This window comes from Scyliorhinus canicula, chromosome 5 (assembly GCF_902713615.1).
Source record: "Scyliorhinus canicula chromosome 5, sScyCan1.1, whole genome shotgun sequence".
Lineage (NCBI taxonomy): Eukaryota > Metazoa > Chordata > Chondrichthyes > Carcharhiniformes > Scyliorhinidae > Scyliorhinus > Scyliorhinus canicula.
The window spans coordinates 60,718,453-60,742,236 of NC_052150.1; the positions used below are offsets into that span (position 1 = coordinate 60,718,453).

Consider the following 23,784-nt stretch of genomic DNA (forward strand, 5'->3'; position numbering starts at 1 on the left):
GGCCTTGGCCTCGGCGCCTCCCTCTGCGACTGGATCTTGAACTTTCTAACCCACAGGCCACAGTCAGTAAAGATAGGCAACAACACCTCCTCCACGATCATCCTCACAAGGCTGTGTCCTCAGCCCCCCACTATACTCCTTATACACCTGACTGTGTGGCCAAATTCCCCTCCAACTCGATTTTCAAATTTGCTGATGACACCACCGTAGTGGGTCGGATTTCAAACAATGACGAGATAGAGTATAGGAATGAGATAGAGAATCTGGTGAACTGGTGCGACGACAATAATCTCCCCCTCAATGTCAACAAAACAAAGGAGATTATCATCGACTTCAGGAAGCGTAGTGGAGTACATGCTCCTGTCTACATCAACAGGAACGAAGTAGAAAGTGTCAAGAGCGTCAAATCTTTAGGTGTACAGATCACCAACAGCCTGTCCTGGTCCCCCCATGCTGACACTATAGTTAAGAAAGCCCACCAACGACTCTACTTTCTCAGAAGACTGAGGAAATTTGGCATGTCAGCTACGACCCTCACCAACATCTACAGATGCACCATAGAAAGCATTCTTTTTGGTTGTATCACAGCTTGGTATGGAGCCTGCTCTACCCAAAACCGGAGGAAACTACAAAAGGTTGTGAATGTAGCCCAGTCCATCACGCAAACCAGCCTCCCATCCATTGACTATAATTGTCTACAATTCCCGCTGCCTCAGAAAGACAGCCAGCATACTTAAGGACCCCACGCACCCTGGGCATACTCTCTTCCACCTTCTTCCGTCAGGAAAGAGATACCAAAGTTTGAGGTCACGTACCAACCGACTCAAGAACAGCTTCTTCCCTACTGTCATCAGACTTTTGAATGGACCTACCTCGTATCAAGTTGATCTTCTCTCTACTATGACCTATAACTGTAACATTATATTCTGCAGTCTCTCCTTCCTTCCTTATGTACGGTATGCATTGTTTGTACAGCATGCAAGAAACAATACATTTCACTGTATATTAATAACTGTGACAATAATAAATCAAATCAAATCAAACCCGAAGAGCGGCACCATGGAGGAGAGACGAGGCACCCTGTACCCCAGGGTGGGGAGGAGGCTGCCACCTGCCGCTGTACACCGGGCCTGGGCGCAGGTGCCAGAGGCTGAGAGAGCTATGAGCTCCACCACCAGGACCACCCAGCAGAGCCAGAAAAAGCCACCCGATCTCCACAGGGTGGTCAGGGTGAGTAGACAGCATCATACCCCTGGCACCAACACCCGTCCCACACACCTGTAACCCCGCCTCCCCCCCCCCTTTCCTCCGAAGGGCGATGGCACCCCACACACCGGCGGTCTGCCCGCACCCCACTCTGCACCACATGCCAGCACCCATACCCATCCCGCCCACCATGGCTGGGCTGCCTTGTTCACAAAGGCCACCAGCTCCTCACCCCCTTTCCTGTCTGCATCTGACTGCCTAACACTGTGCATTTTCTGTCTTTCCTCCCCCAGGAGAAGGTGGTGCACAACTTCAGGGAGAGAGAACTGGATGGGGCACACTGGACCTGCAGCCCCTCACCATCACGGAGTGGCGAGCACTAGACCTGCTCTGTGAACCGAGAGAGAGGGCAGTCACCGAGACAGAGGTCAGTATTAGGGAACCAAGTGAGCCCTCACTGAGTTGCGGTATTCCTATGGTTCGCATGGTAAACCCTCAACACCACCCAAACCCCAGAACCCCACCACCTCCACAACCCCCTCCCCCCCAACCCACATTCCCGCCATTCGTCATGCCTTGTGTCTTGCAGGATCACCTGGCAATGAGGCGGCCCCTTTTGATGTCGGCAGTCCTCAATCCCAGGACACGTACAGTAAGGAGGTGGCACCAGACAGAAATGCTAGCCCCCAAACTCCCTGACACCCTGGAGCACCAGTCCGGACGACGCTGCCTTTCCGTCACTGCTGTCACCAACACCCTCGACCATCCCAGAGACACTCACCTCGGTTGGGAACTTTAGTGAAGAGGCTGTTGTGGCCCTATCTGGTGCATACCACACACATGCAGCAGTACATCGGGTGGAGGTAGGAACCACCGAGGGGGCAGTTGGTAGAGAGTGGCCTGAACCCAGGGACTTGCTGAGTCCAGACAGGTCCAGCGTTTTCTGGAAAGGGCGGTCCCATCATTGCTGGAGATGCAGACAGAGAGTCAGGGACTACACGAGGGGCAGTCAGCAACCATTCAGTCCCTGCAGGTGCACTTGGAGGAATCCAACCACCTGCAGGGACAGCAGGTGAAAAAAGAGGAATGGAGGGATTTCCTCTGTGGGGGTGATACAGTGGAGAGGACTGCTAAGTATATGTTCATGTATTATAATGGGGTTCCCAACATTGCATGGCGGAAAGGCCGATTTTTCACTGTTGGTAGGCGGGGGCAATCGAGCGGAGAAATCCCGCCAACATAGAGTCCATTTTGGGATTCTCCCTCAATCCTCTGCCCTGCAGCCATCCCTGTTTGCCGAAAACAGAGGCAGAAAATCCCCCCCCTAAAATGTAAAAAAAAAATCAAGAACTGACTTCAATAAAGAATCAGGATTATTTTTGGAACACCGACAGAGAGAGCAGCTAGAGGCTAAAAGTCTCCATGGTTCACCTTGTGTGGCTGGGAGCTTGCATTGGAATGAAAAGTCTGAATCTGAGGAACTGATGTGAGAAGTGAGAAGTTTCTCTCAGCTTGCACTAGAGGAACCGTCATAAGGGTCAATTTGGGGGTTACAAGTTACCAAGATGAGAAATGAAAATAATTAAAGTGAACACTCTGGAACTAAGAATCTCTTTGGGCTAGTTTTGGGAGAACTGGTTGGCCACTTAAAAGCCAGTGTAATCTATCCCTGTAAAGTGAGTTTTTCATTAATTTTAAAAGCAAAAGTAGCAATTTCTGTTCTGCAGTTAACATGGATAACCCACCAAACCTGCACATCTTTGGACTGTGGAAGGAAACCGAAGCACCCGGAGGAAACCCACATAAGACATGGAGAGAAAACGCAAACTCCACACATTCACCCAAGGCTGGAATTGAAATCAGGTCCCTGGCACTGTAAAGCAGCAGTGCTAACCACTGTGTACCCGAGTGCTTTTAGTCTGGTTGTTATAGTAAATGTTTTAAAATGTGAAGTTCTTTTCACTATATTAACTGGAAGTTCTAATTGCTTTTTAAAAGTTAACGGTTTCTATGGACATTATAAAAACATTACACTTTCCAAATAAATTGCTCATGGTTTCCATTTACAAAATGTTTAGTTTTTTTTTTACAAATTTACATTCACAAATAAAATGTACAAAGACATCCAGTTACAATACACTAATGCTATTTACTATGGGCACTTGGTCAGGCATAAATATAAAAATACTTTTTTGTCTTAAACAACTGAAGACTTAACAAATAGTTTCTTGTGCATAAAACCAAAATTGCCTGAAAAGAATACTTTAGATAGTTTCCATTCCATTGTCATTGCAGAAGCTTCTTAAAAACCATACAAAATAGTTAGTGTATGTGACAAACTACAAAAATGCATAGAGTTTTCCAATAGATGACTGAATAAAACGTTACATGGCACTTTAAAGTTTTAAAATGGTCATGAGCACCGAACAAAGTAAAATAGATGCCCTCATCCTAAACAACAATTAAAATTACAACATTTTCAAACACAGAGGGTAGGATTCTCCGGTCTGCCAGCCTCAGGTTTCTGGGAGGTGTTCACTGGTGACAGGATTCTATACTCCCCCGCTTGTCAATATGATTTCCCACTGAACCCACCTCACGCCGCTGGGAAACCCGTGGGCGGGGGTGCGCTGCTGGGGGGAAAAGTGAAGTGCCACAACCGGAGAATTTCGTCCAGTATTTCAACCTATCAACATGAGTTTTGAATCTATCTGGTTAACAGTTTTGATGGCGAATGTAACAATTTTCAAGGTGGTTATCAATTTTGCAAGTGCTGATTGTAAGAAGTCTTACAACACCAAGGTTAAAGTCCAACAGGTTTGTTTCAAATCACTAGCTTTCGGAGCACTGCTCCTTCACCTGAGAATTGATGAAAGTCCTTGCAATTCAAAGCTAGATCATACCAGCGGCTGTGTCATGCGTTATGGGAGGTGTTATTCTTTAAATTCACAAATTATATCTGTCAGTCATCACACTCGTCGTGATCCATTTTCTAGTCATGTTAACATTTTGAATTCCAGATTTTAGCCATGACAGAAAACTTACTTCCTGAAGCTTTGTGTTTCATAGAATTTCATAGAATTTACAGTGCAGAAGGAGGCCATTCGGCCCATCGAGTCTGCACCGGCTCTTGGAAAGAGCACCCTACCCAAGGTCAACAGCCCCACCCTATCCCCATAACCCAGTAGCCCCACCCAACACTAAGGGCAATTTTTGGACACTAAGGGCAATTTATCATGGCCAATCCACCTAACCTGCACATCTTTGGACTGTGGGAGGAAACCGGAGCACCCGGAGGAAACCCACGCACACACGGGGAGGATGTGCAGACTCCGCACAGACAGTGACCCAAGCCGGAATCGAACCTGGGACCCTGGAGCTGTGAAGCGATTGTGCTATCCACAATGCTACCGTGCTGCCGTGTTATTTTATGGTGAATTGTATCCTTTTGCTGGCGTGTTTTTCTGCTCCAAATTCTATAATATTTTCAAACGTCCCATTTTGCAGAGTTGCAAGGATGTTGTGCCAGTTTTCGAGGGCAACAAATTACATTTTTACTGATATTATTATTTTTCTTGCTGGTGATGCAAGTGAGAGTTCAAAGCCTCTTGCTTGATTTTTAAAAATTTAGAACATTAAATTACTTTTTTATTGATCATGTTTAATTATACTAATTACCACTGGTGAAGTTAAAGCTTACAAATTTTTGTTTTAAACTGGTTCAAAGCTCATAATTAATTCATAAATTTAACTAATAATGACAAATTTATTGGTTCCAAGCAGAGACTTAACATATTTTTATGACATTTTAGATAGGGTAATAGATTGCACATTGAAACTGTTACCCTGTTCGCCTCTTGGTCAAGTTAATTAACCATCTCCCCCTGATATTCAATAATATTACTATTACTGAAAACCCAACATGCTAGAGAAGCTAAACTAGACCAACCATAAATACTGTGGCTAGAACAGCAGGTCAGAGGCTGGGAGTTCTACAGTGAGTAACTCACCTCCTGACTCTCCACCTTCTACAATGTGGAAGTCGAGAGTAAGACACCGTCAGAATACTGATCACTTGCCTGGAGAGGTGCAGCTCCAAGAACACTCAAGGCGTTCAACAACTTGTATGCCAGACAAAGCAGCCCACTTGAATGGCATGTCCTCACCACCTGTGAGCCATGACCACAGTACTTGCCATCTCGCAACTCACCAAGCTCCACCACCCCCATCATCCATCAGGCTCGCCCCCACATATAAGGGAACCCCCCCCCCCCCCCCCCCCGCAAATGGGGCAACACAGAAGACAGTTCCAATGTGACACTGAAAACCTGGCAGTGTGAGAGGGTGCCAGGGGCAGTGCACTGCCATATCCATCACCACCCTGGGGCTATACTCAACTTCGCACTCCCGGTGTGGTCATCATGATTGGTTTTCGTTTTTGACAATCGGTAGTGATTCCCATTGACGGTGAGAACATCTAATGCTGCCAGAAACAACGGTGTTCAGTTGTAGAGTGACATTTAAATTAATTCAAATTCATGGAAATCAGAAAAGGGCACCCATCTGATTATATCATTGGCAGGGGACAGGGAAAATCTCAAACCGAGATCTCGCTGCCAAAAATCCTGTTATGGTCCTCTTGTGATTTTTTACTGTTTTTACTCTTACTGTGCCCGCTCTGTCACAGTGTTTCAATTAAGCTCAATGAAACGTCACTTCAACATCTAATTTCTTCGCAGCCATCTGGACTCAAATTGAATTCACCAATTCAGACCATGGACGTGATTTAACGGAAAGGTTTCTGTGTCATTTTAGTCGCAACTGTGAAGTGTTTCTCGACGGTCACGTTGGCAAGATTGTGGCCTGTATTTAACGGCACTTTGTGCCGAAAATGAGCCCCCACGAGATTCTCACCATTACTTGCAGTATCGCCGTCTGATTTGCCAGATTGGACCCTCAGCATCTTGCCAAAAGCAACGCGAGCTGCTTTTAAACTCCCTCACCACTCAGTCCGAGTCAACACTGAGCATGGCAGCGCAGACCGGCTCCTCACTTTGGGGATGCAGACCTGGCCAGGCTACTCAATGCTGTGGATGAGACGAGACATCCTGTTCCCCTGAGGGGGTCGGAGGGCCAGCAGCAGGGGCAGTGATGCTGCCTGGGAGGCAGTGTCAGCGGCTGCAGCGTGGGAAGCGTGACCAAGAGGACCGCCGTCCAATGTCGGAAGACCAAAGACCTCCATCGAGTTTCAAGGGTAAGTTACACCTCTCACCTGGCATCAGTTCTGCCTGCCACCCCTCAACTCCACAACTTCCCTGCCTGGCCCCCCACAAATCATTAGCTGACACCTCACACCTTCCTAACACCAAACTTTGTGCTTGTTTCTTAGTACCTCCTGGCACCCACTCCATATCCAGGTGCAGTGCCCACACATGCCACCTGCTATAGACCCGCTTGACCCATCAAGCGTGCAGCTCACAATTGTCTCTCTCTGTCTCCACAGGAAAACATAACCCATAATAAGTGGGAAAGGGCCAAGGTGAGGGTGGAATACCAGAGCTCCGAGTCCTCACCCACTATGAGGAACGGGCCATGGAAATTGCAGGGTTGTCCGAGGTGAGCAGTCACTGACAGCGAGGTTGACCTGTGCCACAGAGATGAGGATCCACTGCCCCTTCACCCAGATGACCTGTCACAATTGAGTTGTTCATGTCAGACAAAATGATCTTTCATTCTCACTGACCACATGTCCATTATCTCGCAGGATCGCCATCTGATGGGGCCGGGCTATCCGGATTCGCTCACCCCCTACCCGACACCCAACCAATAACCTTGGAGAAGAGCTCCAAGGAGACCATCATCTAGAATTCAAAGCTATCACACCAGCTCAGAAACACATACCTCAGTGAGCAATATTATGGGCAGGCTTCTGGCAGGCAATCTGGTCAGCATCACACATTTGCTAATGCACACAAGATGGAGGCAGGAACATCCAAGAGAGACAGCAGTCAGACTCAGCTGGGTCCCAGTCAGATGCTGAGCCTCTGGACAAGGTTATCCCAGAGTTGATGCAGATGTTAGGACACAGCCGTGAGATTCAGGAGGAGATGGCAGTGACATTACAGTGTGTGCACAGCTGACTGAAGGAGTCCCAAAGACTACGAGTGCAGGACGTGATGCCGACAATCCATGTATCACACTAACCATTGAACAACAAGGAAATGTCACCATTCCATATTGGTACCAATACAAATCTATATTATCTAATTTCCACAAACAAATAAAAACACACAGTATCATCCCTTGCAGGTTTGTCAACAAAAACGGAGTATAAGCTTGAGAATGTGTTATCATTTGTCGCTGAAATGATCTGTCCATTAACGCGTGACTTGTTTCAAGTATCAGTACCATTCTCCAGCCAGGAGCCGCAGCTGTGCAGGCCCCCCCACACAGCCCAATCTCACCGGAACCAAATCCTGGAATCCACATATTCCATTGGCATTCAAGGTGCAGATGAACATCCCTGACTTCCAGCGTGTTTAACCCACGGTGACGTGCCAGTTACATGCAGCACTCACCACACCAACAACAAAAGCATCCGCAATCTGCAAAAGCATTTCTTCAACAGCGTCATCAGGTGGCCTATTGATAATGGTGCGCACCAGGTCCCACAGCGTCTTCTTGCATCAAGCCGGATTGCCTCCTGGACTCGTACAACCCCCTGAGCCTGTTCCAGGACCCAGGTATCTTACAAAAACAATTGTCCTTCTTTCTGGCTACAGAAAAGGAAACAGCAACAGCAGTCTCCAGTCATCTGCAGCCACGAGCTGGAGCAAGCAGAAAACATGACCTGTAGCTTTAAGTGCTCTGACAACTAATAAGGCCAATTCCTTGCTAGCAATAGTCTACAGCTGTGAAGTTAGAGGCTACTCACAGTCAAAGGAGGTTAATGTGTTCTTCAGCATAGAAGCCAGAGCAGGGCTCTATCCTGGAAGTGTTTGGAAGGACAGACAAGCTGTAGCTGTGGTTGCCCTTGTCATGGGTCTCCACAATAATTAAAGATGGCTTGATGGCCTCACAGATGCAAAGCCCCTCACCCCCTGGCCCAGGGCAACCCCGACCTAGAATACTTCAGCCCCCTGACCAAGCCCAATCCCAATCCCCTCGTGGTGTTCACCCCCCCCCCCAACTCGAACAGTGAGGATGCAGCTCCGGTGCCCTTGATCTGCATGCTGGAAAATGGAAAGAGCTACTCACCTCCTGAGTTCCCCTCAGTTACCATTGCGACAGCTTCACGTTTTCAAAAATGAGTTTAAAAAGGGGCAGCACGGTGGCACAGTGGTTAACGCTGCTGCCTTTCAGCGCCGGGGACCTGGACTCAATTCTAGCCCTGACTGACTGTATGGAGTTTGCACTTACTCTCTGTCTTTGTGTGTTTCCTCTGGGTGCTCCGGTTTCTTCCCACAGTCCAAAGATGTACAGGTTAGGTGGATTGGCCATGCTAAATTGCTCCTTTGTATCCAAAGATATGCAGGTTTGATGGGGTCATGGGGATAAAGTGGCAGAGTGGGTCTAGGTAGGCTTTTCTTTCAGAGAGTTGGTATAGACTCGATGAGCTGAATGGCCTCTTTCTGCATGGTAGGAATTTTATGGTTCTAGTATTAAATAATGCCCATGTGACTTCCTGCTGGGGAGCCGGATAATTCCCAGGAAGCCACTGCATTTGACTTTAATCTTGCTTATAAGATGGAAATGAGGGTTAATGATATGCTCGCCATATTTGGGCGTGATCCAGAACTCACCATTGGGAATGGGCGGGTTAAATTGCAAACTGATGCAAATCTCGATTTTGGCCTTTACCACTATTTATTCGCCGCACCCAGATTCACGCCCGGCAAACATTGTGGTTAAATTGCACCAATAATTTATGTCCCCACTTTGTTTTATTTCTCTTTTCAGTTTTTGGTTTTGTTTCATTTTAGTCTTGTTTTCCTTAGCTTTCTGTTGGCATCTGTTCATTATTCTGCCATTCACATTTCCTCTAGATTCACTTTTTTTTCTTTTCTTGCTCCATTGCCACTCCCTTTGTTCTTGTACCACTCACTCTCTTCTCATTCAGACTCTCCTCTTTTCCATTCTATCACTGATCTTCCCTTTCGTTCTTTGTCCATCCTCCTCCCTTTCACTTGCTTGAAACCTATTACATTTCTAACTGTTCCCAGCTCTTATGAAAGATCATTGATGTAAATATAGGGTGAGATAAAAGGTGACTGCTCTGTGTCCTTCCCAACAAAAACACATTCACTTGGGTCATTACATACAGAGGGGACTCTTGGTGGAATTCATGTCATTGTGAAGAAGCATAGCACTGGAAAGTTGAAAGGTCCCAGTTGTGCTGCAGCACAAGAAGAAGTGACGAGGAGTTTCAGTGTTTCACACTGAAGACAAGAGCAGAGGACATCTCTCTCCTTAAGGTCTTGGATATCATGAAGAACTTCAGTGGGAAAGCCTCTGGGCTGCCTGGAGGGAGTTAGGTCACTGCAATGTCCTTTACTTTCACTGTGGGAACTCTGGGCCTTTACCTCTACTTCTCGAGGATCTATGGCCATATTTCCATATGACAACCATATAGTAGCTGAGGCAGAAAGTAAGTATGATTTGCTGGAGACATAACTGCCCACTGGAAGAGGTAGGCAATCCCAATTGAAGCAGTGGGGAGGTGGTCGGCCACGTCACTCAAATCTTCCGATGTTCTCCATTTGTAATCACACCATATTGAATAGCATCAAGAGACAAAATCTCCCCATATTTTTGTTTGCTAACAGAACCGGCTTGCTTAAATACATGTGACCTTGATTACAAAACTTCTGGCAAATTTTGTAAGCTTTGTGACATGATGATTACAAGTCATATTCTTATGCTATGAAAACATCACTGGAATCTATGGTTGTTCTCTATTCCCATAATAAAGAGGCATTTGCTTAATGTCCAACAGATCCTTCTGAAATGACAGAAAAAGTGATTTGTTCCCTCTTGCACATTTGCACCATATCCATTTTTTCCTGTAGGTTATTTGCCAAAGTTAGGCAGCAAGTATTTGGGACTACTTTTAGATATCTAAAATGAAACCCCCTTTATTAACATCTCCAAATCCTCTAGGTTGGATGCACCATGACTATTGAGGTGGTGACCCTTTCAGCTGTGTGGTAATACCATTGCTTGTAATCCTATTAGAGTGACGATTGAGAGTGCTGGTAATTGGACCACTTTCATTGTGAGGTATCTTGGGGTAATCTGCCAACGTTTTGCTTGCAAAGATCGAGGCCCCACCGGGAGCACAAAGGTTGAATGTCAGCGGACAATACTCCCGGTCCAAATAAAGTACAATCACCTGCAGAGGAAAGCTGATTTTACTGTACATCAGCGTCATATATCAACCCCAAACATAGAAAAGCATCTTTGCCAGTAGCATTTCCCACACCAGCTACCCTTGCAGCATCTGTGTGAAAATGTAAATTTGGTGCTGAAATAGCTGCAATTTTGTGCCATGGGTCAAGGCCAATTTATTAATGGGATCATAGAATTTACAGTGCTGAAGGCAGCCATTCGGTCCATCGGATCTGCACCGGCCCTTGGAAAGAGCACCCTACCTAAACCCACACCCTATCCCAGTAACCCCACCTAACCTTTTTGGACACTAACGACAATTTAGCATGGCCAATCCACCTAACCCGCACATCTTTGGACTGTGGGAGGAAATCGGAGCACCTGAAAGAAACCCACGCAGACACGAGGAGAACGTGCAGACGCCGCACAGACAGTGACCCAAGCCGGGAATCGAACCTGGGACCCTGGAGCTGGGAAGCAACTGTGCTACCCTGCCGCCCAGGATGGAACCAATTTAAAGGAGAAGGACTTACAATCCTCCGCTTAGGCACTATTGAAGTCCAGGTCTGAGGTGAAAGGGCAACTTGCTAATCCCCTCCCTCAACAGCACACCATGTAACAAAGTGGTGAGATATGGTGGATCAGAGTACAATAAGTGTAGAGTCAATAAGCTCTTTAGTATTTTCGGATCATTACATTTCCTTTTATTAATTTAAAAAATGAAATAAAAGCATGGAAATGCAATATTATTCAGATTCTTCCATGTTATAACAAACAGAAAGTGACAGCGTCTATCCACATAAGGATCTAATATGATGGGTTATGAAGTAAAACTTAGTGCTCCATTTTAATAAAATTGAAAAATAGGTGGCAGGTGGTATACTGAATATTTCTGTTTTATATCCCTATGACGGATTCGAGGAATAATATGCAATCTGATCAATTCCTCCAGCAACTTAAAACGTTTTAATATATTTAGTTTATGTCTCTGGGCACTAGTTTTTGTCGGAGATTTGGCATTCAAAAATGTGCACATCATAGAGGAAAGAAGAAAAATATTTTCATTACCATGACTTTCAGTCATAATAGAGTAATAATCTTACAATGTGGAAATCAACTAAATATTTGAATTGAGGAGAAGAAATGAAGCAAATAAAATTTGAGTCTTTACAATCTATGGTCTGTTCTGTTTCACTGTTGAACATCCTGTCAGAAGAAGGCTGGATTGGTGTGTTCTATAATACATCTTTTGCAATGGCGTTTGACAAACCGCAGTGCCTCAACAGAGATGTCACAGTCCTGTACATTCAACATCTGAAGCTCAAAGCAGTTGGCAGCGACAATTTTTAAACCACGGCCAGTGATGCTCTCGCATGACTTAAGACTCAGTCGCTTCAGGTTGTAACAGTTCAAAGCTAAAAACTCCATGCCTGCATCGGAAACTAACGGACACTTCCCAATATCGAGGGACTTCAGTTTTGTGCAATTTTTGGCAAGGTACTCAATCCCATGATCGGTTATTCCTTCGCAACCCCGAGCATTCAGATAGCGCAGTTTGCTGCAATACTTGGCAATGTAGCGGATACCCACGTCTGTGATCCGGCCACAGTGAGCAATGCTGAGATATTTCAGGTTTGCTTCCAATTTCGCTACCTCGCGCATCCCAAAATCACTCACAGCACGGCAGTCACTAACGCTCAGTTCTTTGATTGTTGTGCAATAAAGCATCAGATAGCGGAGGCCCTCATCTGTGACACGTATACACCTGCGTAGGTAGAGGTGGGTCAGCTGAGTGCAATGAGCAGCTATCGTATGCAAACCCTCATCTTCAAGTACAAAGCAATCTGTCATGTTCAGGTAGCGTATGGAGATTTGTTTTCCGTGAAGTGGAGAGAGCTTGATCGAAGCTTCCCTTGTCAGACTAATGCAGGTTATCTTGGAACAACCTAAACAAGAAATTGGAAATGATGTGTTAAACTATTGACATGTAGGATTTATTAAAATGACAGTCCCTACATTGAAACTTAAAATGCAGGAAGAGCCTATTTGGATCATCGTGCCTAACCCAGCTCTTTCAAAGTGTTATCCAATTATTTCTATCCCACATGCTCTTTTACTCTTTTTCTAGACTATTGAACCACATAATTTTTTTAAGACTAGTAAGAAATGAGTTGCAGTACTGTTGCTGATCGGCCATTCTACATATAATTATTTATTACATTAATTAGTTACAGCAAAAAAAGCTCAGCTGGTTCGTGATGCAAAGGGAGGCCAACAATTCCCATGGGTTCAATTCCCATCCCATCTGAAGTTATTTATGAAGGCCTGCCTTCTCAACCTTGCCCCTCGCCTGAGATATGGTTGTCCTCAGGTTAAATCACCACCAGTCAACTCTCCCTTTCAAAGGGGGTAGCAGACTATGATCATCTGGGACTGTGGTGACTACTTTTACATAGGAATTATTCGAAGTTAATCAAGTGAGTATTTAAATTAAATTACTTAAATAACAAAATTTACAATAGTAGGACAGGTGTTATGTTAAAGCTGTGGAATGTGGCAGATTTTGGATGCTAAGGTGATCCATTAAAAATAAGTTTGCAGAATGTGTAAGCAGCAAGAGGATCTCTGGATCAGGATTGTTGAACCAGGGTCATCATGTTGATCCATGTAGGTACCAACAGCATAGGCAGGACAAGGAAAGAGATTCTGCATTGTCAGTATGAGAAGCTAGGTAACAGACTTCAAAGGTAATAATCTCTGGATAATCACCTGAGCCACGTGCAAACTGGCATAGGGCAGATAAGATTAGCGAGATGATGGCTCAAAGACTGGTGTGAGAAAAGTGGGTTCTGGTTCATGGGTCTCTGGCACCAGTACTGGGAGACCTGGGGGCTGTGTTGGGATACCGGACCAGACCCCAGCATTTGTTAGGATACCAGACAAGAACCCAAACCAATTTTGTTTTAAATTGTAAAACTGTGAGGAAAGTGCACTTCATTCCTGGAATAATGACTGATAAACTGGTGTCTTTTATGTTACAACAAACTTTAATTTCAACACAAAATTAACCACATTAACATTAAAGAAGATAGCTTTACAATTATCAGTTCAACAGTTCTGAAACACAAGATAAAATTTAAACTTACCATATACCTGCTAATAACTCCAATTAAGCAGCCCAATACAGTTCAAATGCCGCTTATAAATAAAGTTATCAAACAGATTACTAGCTTACCTGTGTAGAGACGTTTGGAGAGAGAGATCCATTCAGGAGCAGAACCTGTACACTTCTGCTCAACCTAACAGCATTTGGCAAACTGCTGTTCAACTTAAAATCTTTCTGCCTTGTCAGACTCAAATCCAATGTCAAAATAAAAAACTAGAGACAACCTGGCTCCTCCCATTAATTATACCATCTGTATCCCACTAAGATGTCACAGACCTGCTTAAATTGGACTAAATACAACACTTCATCAATTATCTACTCTCCAGGGAATCTCCAGCAATCATAACAATATCCCATTTGCCCTCTATAATTAAACAAGTAAATGGTTAGAATCAATCAAGGCCTCACCTTTTATGGCTTCTTAATTACAGCTTTAGCAGACAAAGTCAGGACACCTTAACCTAGGTTATTTAATAATATTACTGCAATAAATATATACCTTAATCCGGGTTATTAATAACATTACTGCCATAAATATAACATATAATTTATAACAATTTCTACATTCATCACTGCTGTACCATAGAGACGGACTCCACCTGAATTGTGTCAGGACAAGTTTTATTATGAATTTCATAACTAGCGAAGTAAAAAGGATTTAAAACTAAATAAAGGATCAAGCTTGAGTATATGTAGCAAATCAATGGGCTGATTCAAGGTAGGAGACCACGGGCAGGGTTCCCCATTTGGGAGACTGGGAGTGGGACTCCAGAGGCCACTCACTATCGTTTGCCATGCAAATTTATGCATGGCGGGGATTGCAAGGGATTCAGTCATGAATCCCACTATTGGGCTGCCATATTGAGTGGGCAGCCCGATAGTGAGGACTGGCAGCTGCTCTCTCCCGACCACAATGCAAATTCTATATTTCAGTTGTTCAATCCCCCATAAGACAACACCTGCATCCCAGAAATCAGTCAAGTGAACCTTCTCTTCACTGCTTCTAATGCAATTATGTCCTTTATTAACTATGGAGTAGAAAACTGCACACAGTACTCCAGATGTGGTCACATCAATGCCCGACACACATGCAACAAAGCTTCCCTACTTTTATTTTCTATTTACTTTGCAAAAAATTCCAAACATCCCACTGGGCTCCCTAATCACTTGCTGTAACTGCTGCTTTGTGATTCATGTACCCGGCACCCAGATCCCTCTGCATAACAGAATTCTGCAGTTTCTCTCTATATAAATAGATGCAGTTTTTCCATTATTCCTGCTTGGGTGGACAAATTCACATTTCCCCACAGTATAGACCATATGCCCAATTTTATGCTCCTTCACTGAACTATCCACATTCCTGCTGGCTTCACTGCCGGCTTTTCCCGCCATATTTTTTGACACTTGGTCAAAATAAATCATGGAGGTGAGCCACATGATGGCACACATATGGGGTGGGGTCTGGGTAAGAATGAAAAATTTTTTTTTTTTTAAAGGTTCCCCCCCCCAACTGACATGGGACCCACCCCTTTCCCCACGCACGCCCCCACCCCTTTCCCCACGCACGCCCCCCCCCCCCCTTCCAGGGAACCTCTCCCAAGGACATGGGAATCCCTCCGCCACACGCACCCCCCCCCCAGGGAATTATTCTCCCCACAGACATGGGAGAAGTCCATTCACATGCATACAACCACTCCCCAAGGATTCCCCATCCATAAACAAGGGAAACTCCCCCCCCCTTCCAGATGCACATGTATCCAACCTGCCCCCCCTCCCCCCCCACAGCGATCCTGTCCATGCACACAACCCCTCCCCAGGGATTTCCCACCCACGGACATGGGGGAACCCTCCCCTCCTCAAATACATGCCCCCACCCATCTCTCCATGAATACGGAACCCCCCCCCACCACATGAGCATGGCCTCCCCCCAGGGAATCTCCCCCATGGACATGGGAACCCTCTACCCATCGACATACCTCCCCAACAAGGGGCAGTGCCAGGGGGTCCTCTGCCATGGTACAACCCGGGAATGACCCCTTCCTATTTGGGAACTGTATTTACCTGTGCACCAGTCTCCGTGTGTCAAAAGCTGTTATAAACCTCAATGATGAGGAAATTCTAAGATGAGGGGATAATGGAGGCTGGGAAACCGGCTAATGATGTTAAAATGCATGGTAATAGGGTTCCCTACCTTTCATGGTGGGAACCCCAGTATGTCATTGGTGGCGGGGCAGGGACAATTGGAACTGGGAATTCTGACAGCCTAAAAGCCATTTGGGGACTCCCATTGGATTCTTTGACTCGCCACCATTCCCATTCGTCGTAAATGGTGGCAGAACATCTTTTCCCCCTTATGTCCTCTTCATAATTTAGTCTCCTACCTAATTTTGGGTCATCAGCAAATTTAGCAACCATACATTTGGGCTTTCATCCAAGTCATTGATGTAGATTGTAAATAGTTGAGACCCTAGAATTAATCCCTGTGCACTCCACTTGCCAACCTGAAAAAGGCCTATTTAACCATACCCTATTTCCTTTTAGTAAACCAATTATTTATTCATTCTAATATGTTGCCCCTTCCACCATAACCTCTTATTTTGTGGTACCTTGTGAAATGCATTTTCAAAAGTTAATTATATCACATCTACAGGTTCCTCTTTATCTGTGTTGCTTGTTGCTTTCTCAAAGAACTCTAATAAATACAAGCACAATTTCTCTTTTGCAAAACCGCGTTGACTGCCGATTGCATTAACATTTTAAAATGTCCCTTCTTTAACCTTCTTAACAATAGGTTCTTTCATTTTCCCTGTGACAGATGTTAGGCTAACTGGCTTATAGTTTCCTGCCTTCTCTCTCACTCCTTTGTTGAATAGAGATGTGATATTCTTTGAGGAAGTGACAAAGTTAATTGATGAGGGAAGGGCTGTAGATGTCATATACATGGACTTCAGTAAAGCATTTAATAAAGTTTCCCATGGCAGGTTGATGGTAAAAGTGAAGTCGTATGGGGTTCAGGGTGTACTAGCTAGATGGATAAAGAACTGGCTGGGCAACAGGAGACAGAGAGTAGTGGTGGAAGGGAGTGTCTCGAAATGGAGAAAGGTGACTAGTGGTGTTCCACAGGGATCCGTGCTCTGACCACTGTTTGTGATATACATAAATGATCTGGATGAAGGTATAAGTGGTCTGATGAGCAAGTTTGCAGATTATACTAAGATTGGTGGAGTTGCAGATAGCGAGGGGGACAGTCAGAGAATACAGCAAAATATAGATAGATTGGAGAGTTGGGCAGAGAAATGGCAGATGGAGTTCAATCCAGGCAAATGCGAGGTGATGCATTTTCTAAGATCTAACTCAAGAGCAGACTATATGGTCAATGAAAGAGTCCTGGGGAAAATTGATGTACAGAGAGATCTGGGAGTTCAGGTCCATTGTACCCTGAAAGTGGCAACGCAGGTCGATAGAGTGGTCAAGAAGGCATACAGCATGCTTGCCTTCATCGGACGGGGTATTGAGTACTAGAGTCAGCAGGTCATGTTACAGTTGTATTGGACTTTGGTTAGGCCACATTTGGAATACTGCGTGCAGTTCTGGTCGCCACATTACCAGAAGGATGTGGATGCTTTAGAGAGGGTGCAGAAGAGGTTCACCAGGATGTTGCCTGGTATGGAGGGTGCTAGCTATGAAGAAAGGTGAATAGATTAGGATTGTTTTCATTGGAAAGACGGAGGTTGAGGGGAGACCTGATTGAGGTCTACAAAATTCTGAGAGGTATGGACAGGGTGGACAGCAACAAGCTTTTCCCAAGAGTGGGGGTGTCAATTACAAGAGGTCATGTTTTCAAGGTGAGAGGGGAAAAGTTTAAGGGAGATGTGCGTGGAAAGTTTTTTACGCAGAGGGTGGTGGGTGCCTGGAATGCTTTGCCAGCGGAGATGGTAGAGGCGGGTACGATAGCATCATTTAAGATGCATCTGGACAGATATATGAACAGGTGGGGAACAGAGAGAAGTGGACCTTGGAAAATAGACAACAGGTTTAGATAAAGGATCTGGATTGGCACAGGCTGGGAGGGCCGAAGGGCCTGTTCCTGTGCTGTAATTTTCTTTGTTCTTTGACATTCACTATCTTCCAATCTGGTAGGAGTTTTCCAGAACCTAGGAATTTTTGGCTGATTGAAACCAATGCATCTACTATCTACTATCTCTGCAATTGTCCTTTTATGAACCTGGGATGAAGTCCATCAGGACCTGGGGACTTCTTCCAATTCTAGCTAAAGCCATTAGCTTTGCGCAAGTGAAGGAGACACATCCTGAGTGAGTGAGACACATCCAGAGTGGGAATTGGAACTTGGTAATTTAGTGCAGTGAGGAAATCAGGAAAGGTAAGTGGTAAGTCTAATTCTGCTGTTTCTCAGTTCAAAGTGCAGTGTGTAGCTTAGTGTCTGATTGGCTGAAGCTGCCCCCACCCTAATTGCTGAAAGGCAGATATCTGTCAGTCACCTGAGGCCTGTTTAGTGGCACAAGGGTGTACATTATATTCTGTTTGAAGCTTAAGTAGTGAGAGTCACCCTGGTTAGCTGAGTTCCGTATAAAAGACAGACAGAAAGCACACTCAGTAAGCTTTGCGCAGGTGAAGGAGACACAGCCTGAGTGAGACATATCCGGAGTGGGAATTGGAACATGGTAATTTGGTGGAGTGAGGTAATTCGGTGCAGAGTGGGAGAAGGTGCTTTTTACCAACCATTTTGTTCTCTTTCTTCTGGCCTGTAACCGTTAATCTGCAGGGAGAGAACCAGAGAGCATCCTGGGAAGATAGTGATTTTTACTTTTATTTTGATTACCTTTTCAAATTGTGCATGGGAGGGGAAAAATAAGTGATATCACAGAAAAGCTGTGACCTGATTGGCTGGTTGGGAATCTGCACTAAATTTCAAAATTAAACATTGTTAAACTAATTAAACATAATTAATTAATTACTTAATTATAATTTAGAGGGGTATCTAAGCCAGAGATTGGAGAGTACTGTATTTGGCTTTCACATTTGTAGTAGAAATCTAGTGCTAGGAAACATATAGTTAACAGTAACTTTTATAGATTAAAAAAAAAATTTAAATTACTAATTAATTAATGCAATGTCAATTAGAGGGGTGCAGTGCTCTGACTGTGAGCTATGGCAGGTCCGGGAGGCTTCCAGCGTCCCGGATGGCTTCATCTGGAGAAAGTGCACCCAACTGGAGCGCCTCACAGACCGCATGGTTCGGTTGGAGCAAGTTGGGTGCACTTAGGAGCATGCAGGTGGCGGAAAGTGTCACAGATAGCAGTTATATAAATGTAGTCACACCCAAGGTGCAGGCAGAGAAATGGGTGACCACCAGAAGGGGGAAGCAGTCAGTGCAGGAATCCCCTGTGGTTGTCCCCCTCTCGAACAGGTATACCCCTTTGGATACTGTCGTGGGGGATAGCCTATCAGGGGAAAACAGCAGCAGCCAGAGCAGTGGCACCACGGCTGGCTCTGATGTTCAGCAGGGAACGTCAAAGCAATAGTCATAGGGGACTCTATAGTCAGGGCACAGATAGGTGATTCTGTGTATGTGAAAGAGACTCTCGAATGGTATGTTGCCTCCCTGGTACCAGGGTCCAGGATGTCTCATAACGGGTAGCGGGCATACTGAAGGGGGAGGGAAAGCAGGCAGAGGACGTTGTACATATTGGTACTAATGACATAGGCAGGAAGGGGCATGAGGTCCTGCAGCAGGAGTTCAGTGAGCTAGGCAGAAAGTTAAAAGACAGGATCTCTACGGTTGTAATCTTGGGATTACTCCCTGTGCCACGTGCCAGTGAGGCTAGAAATAGGAAGATAGAACAGCTAAACACGTGGCTAAACAGCTGGTGTAGGAGGGAGGGTTTCCGTTATCTGGACCACTGGGAGATTTTCCGGGGCAGGTGTGACCTGTATAAGAAGGACGGGTTGCATCTAAACTGGAGAGGCATAAATATCCTGGCCACGAGGTTTGCTAGTGTCACATGGAAGGGTTTAAACCAGTATGATAGGAGGCTGGGTACTGGAGCAATAGGTCAGAAGGTGAAAGTATTGAGGAAGAACTAGGGAATAGGGCCAGTATGGCTCTGAGGAAGAGCAGACAGGGAGATGTTGCTGAAAACAGGTGGCCTGAAGTGCATATGTTTTAATGCAAGAAGTATTGCGGGTAAGGCAGATAAGCTTAGAGCTTGGATTAGTACATGGAACTATGATGTTGTTGCCATTACAGAGACCTAGTTGAGGGAAGGAAAGGATTGGCAGCTAAACGTTACAGGATTTAGATGTTTCAGGCGGGATAGAAGGGGATGTAAAATGGGTGGCGGAGTTGCGCTACTGGTTAGGGAGAAGATCACAGCTGTACTATGGGAGGACACCTCAGAGGGCAGCGAGGCTATATGGGTAGAGATCAGGAATAAAAAGTGTGCAATCACAATGTTGGGGGTTTACTACAGGCCTCCCAACTGCCAGCGGGAGATAGAGGAGCAGATAGGTAGACAGATTTTGGAAATGAGTAAAAACAACAGGGTTGTTGTGATGGGAGACTTCAACTTCCCCAATATTGACTGGGACTCACTTAGTGCTAGGGGCTTGGACGGGGCAGAGTTTGTAAGGAGCATCCAGGAGGGCTTCTTAAAACAATATGTAGACAGTCCAACTCGGGAAGGAGCTGTACTGGACCTGGTATTGGGGAATGAGCCCGGCCAGGTAGTAGAAGTTTCAGTAGGGGAGCATTTCGGGAACAGTGACCACAATTCAGTAAGTTTTAAAGTGCTGGTGGACAAGGATAAGAGTGATTCCAGGGTGAATGTGCTAAATTGGGGGAAGGCTAATTATAACAATATTAGGCGGGAACTGAAGAACCTTGATTGGGGGCGGATGTTTGAGGGTAAATCAACATCTGACATGTGGGAGGCTTTCAAATGTCAGTTGAAAGGAATTCAGGACCGGCACGTTTCTGTGCGGAGGAAGGATAAATACGGCAAATTTCGGGAACCTTGGATAACGAGAGATATTGTAAGCCTCGTCAAAAAGAAAAAAGAGGCATTTGTCAGGGCTAGAAGGCTGGGAATAGACAAAGCCTGTGTGGAATATAAGGAAAGTAGGGAGCAATTTAAGCAAGGAGTCAGGAGGGCTACGAGGGGTCACGAAAAGTCATTGGCAAATCGGATTAAGGAAAATCCCAAGGTTTTTTACGCGTACATAAAACGCAAGAGGGTAGCCAGGGAAAGGGTTGGCCCACTGAAGGATAGGCAAGGGAATCTATATATGGAGCCAGAGGAAATGAGTGAGGTACTAAATGAATACTTTGCATCAGTATTCATCAAAGAGAAGGAATTGGTGGATGTTGAGTCTGGAGAAGGGTGTGTTGATAGCCTGGGTCACATTGAGATCCAAAAAGACGAGGTGTTGGGCGTCTTGAAAAATATTAAGGTAGATAAGTCCCCAGGGCCTGATGGGTTCTACCCCAGAATACTGAAGGAGGCTAGAGAGGAAATTGCTGAGGCCTTGACAGAAATCTTTAGATCCTCACTGTCTTCAGGTGATGCTCTGGAGGACTGGAGAATAGCCAATGTTGCTCCTTTGTTTAAGAAGGGTAGCAAGGATAATCCAGGGAACTACAGGCCAGTGAGCCTTACGTCAGTGGTAGGGAAATTACTGGAGAGAATTCTTCGAGACAGGATCTACTCCCATTTGGAAGCAAATGGACGTTAGCGAGAGGCAGCATGGTTTTGTGAAGGGGAGGTTGTGTCTCACTAACTTGATAGAGTTTTTCGAAGAGGTCACAGAGATGATTGATGCAGGTAGGGCAGTGGATGTTGTCTATATGGACTTCAGTAAGGCCTTTAACAAGGTCCCTCATGGCAGACTGGTACAAAAGGTAAAGTTACATGGCATCAGGGGTGAGCTGGCAAGGTGGATACAGAACTGGCTAGGTCATAGAAAGCAGAGAGTAGCAATGGAAGGATGCTTTTCTGATTGGAGGGCTGCGACTAGTGGTGTTCCGCAGGGATCAGTGGTGGGACCTTTGCCGTTCATAATATATATAAATGATTTAGAGGAAGATGTAACTGGTCTGATTAGAAAGTTTGCAGACGACAAAGGTTGGTGGAATTGCGGATAGCGATGAGGACTGTCAGAGGATACAGCAGGATTTAGATCGTTTGGAGCCTTGGGCGGAGAGATGGCAGATGGAGTTTAATCCGGACAAATGTGTGGTAATGCATTTTGGAAGGTCTAGGGAGTGATTCTCTGAGCCCCGCGCCGGGCCGGAGAATCGGAGCAACCGCGCCATGACGCCCCGATGCCGGCTGAGGTTCTCTGAGGTGCGGAGAATTTGCGCTGGCGCAAAGGGATGGGCCGAGCGGCCGTTCCAACATGACAGAGACCCGCGGCACTGTTCACCCCTGGTCGCTGCCAGCGGGAACTCTGCGGGAACGCTCGGGGGGCGGCCTGTGGGGGGGGGGGAGGAGGGGGAGGGTTCTCCCTCACCGAGGGGGCCTCTGATGGTGTATGGCCCGTGATCGGGGCCCACCGATTGGCGGGCCAGCCTCTACCCCCGCCCCTAATTTCCGCGCGACCAGCCCCTGAACACCGACCCCATGTTGTGTCGGGGCCAGCGCACGTAAGAAGTTCCCCGCGCATGCGCAGGATGGCGCGGCCCAACTGCACATTCGCGGGTTAGCGCGGCGCGGAGACTGGAGCCGTGTGAACCGCTCCAGCACCATGCTGGACCTCTGTGGGGGCCAGAATAGATCGTGCCTGGGCCCTGTTCGCACTGACGCCGTTCACAACGGCGCAAACTCTTGCCCGCCATTTCAGAGAATTGCCCCCCCAATGCAGGTATGGAATGGTAAAACCCTCAAGAGTATTGACAGTCAGACAGATCTAGGTGTACAGGTCCATAGGTCACTGAAAGGGGCAACACAGGTGGAGAAGGTAGTCAAGAAGGCGTACGGCATGCTTGCCTTCATTGGCCGGGGCATTGAATATAAGAATTGGCAAGTATATTGGCTGCATAGAACCTTAGTTAGGCCACACTTGGAGTATAATGTTCAATTCTGGGCGCCACATTACCAGAAGGATGTGGAGGCTTTAGAGAGGGTGCAGAAGAGATGTACCAGGATGTTGCCTGGTATGGAGGGCATTAGCTATGAGGAGCGGTTGAATAAACTCGGTTTGTTCTCACTGGAACGACGGAGGTTGATGGGCGACCTGATAGAGGTCTACAAAATTATGAGGGGCATAGACAGAGTGGATAGTCAGAGGCTTTTTCCCAGGGTAGAGGGGTCAATTACTAGGGGGCATAGGTTTAAGATGTGATGGGCAAGGTTTAGAGGCGATGTACGAGGCAAGTGTTTTTACATAGAGGGTAGTGGGTGCCTGGAACCCGCTGCCGGAGGAGGTGGTGGAAGCAGGGACAATAGTGATATTTAAGAGGCATCGACAAATACATGAATAGGATGGGAATAGAGGGATATGGACCCCGGAAGTGTCGAAGATTTTAGTTTAGACGGGCAGCATGGTTGGCACAGGCTTGGAGGGCCGAAGGGCCTGTTCCTGTTCTGTACTTTTCTTTGTTATTTGTTCTTAGTTCTGATTATTTTCTCAGTACCCTTTCCTTGGTGATTTCAGTTGTTTTAAGTTCTTTCCTCCCTTTGACCTCTTGATTTACAATTGTAACTGGGATGATATTTGAGTCTTCTTCAGTGAAGAGAGGCACAAACTATCTGTTCAATGCACAAGCCACTTCTTTATTTCCCATTATTATTTTTCCAAATTCACTCCCTAAAGGAGCAATGCAAACTTTAGGTAGTTTCCTTTTTCAGTACCTGTAAAAAATGTTACTATCTCTTTTTGTCTTTCGAGCTAACTTTCTCACATATTCTAATTTCTTCCTCATTATTTTTAAAATTATTGTTTTCTGGTTTTTATATTTTGGACTGGGTGCGGCTATTGGAGGGTAAATCAACAGTTCAAGCAACAGT

At 45.8% G+C, this 23,784-nt stretch overlaps 1 protein-coding gene across 2 annotated transcripts in view; it reads right to left on the reverse strand.

The window, feature by feature from the left end:
* Window positions 1–11,272: 11,272 nt before the first annotated feature.
* Window positions 11,273–23,784, reverse strand: part of fbxl7 (F-box and leucine-rich repeat protein 7) — a 450,891-nt gene continuing 438,379 nt past the window's right edge. For both annotated transcript variants that reach the window (XM_038797153.1, XM_038797154.1), the window contains one exon: window positions 11,273–12,539. In XM_038797153.1, the coding sequence (XP_038653081.1) occupies window positions 11,803–12,539 (737 nt within the window). In that variant the 3' untranslated portion in view covers window positions 11,273–11,802. The remainder of the gene's footprint in view (window positions 12,540–23,784) is intronic.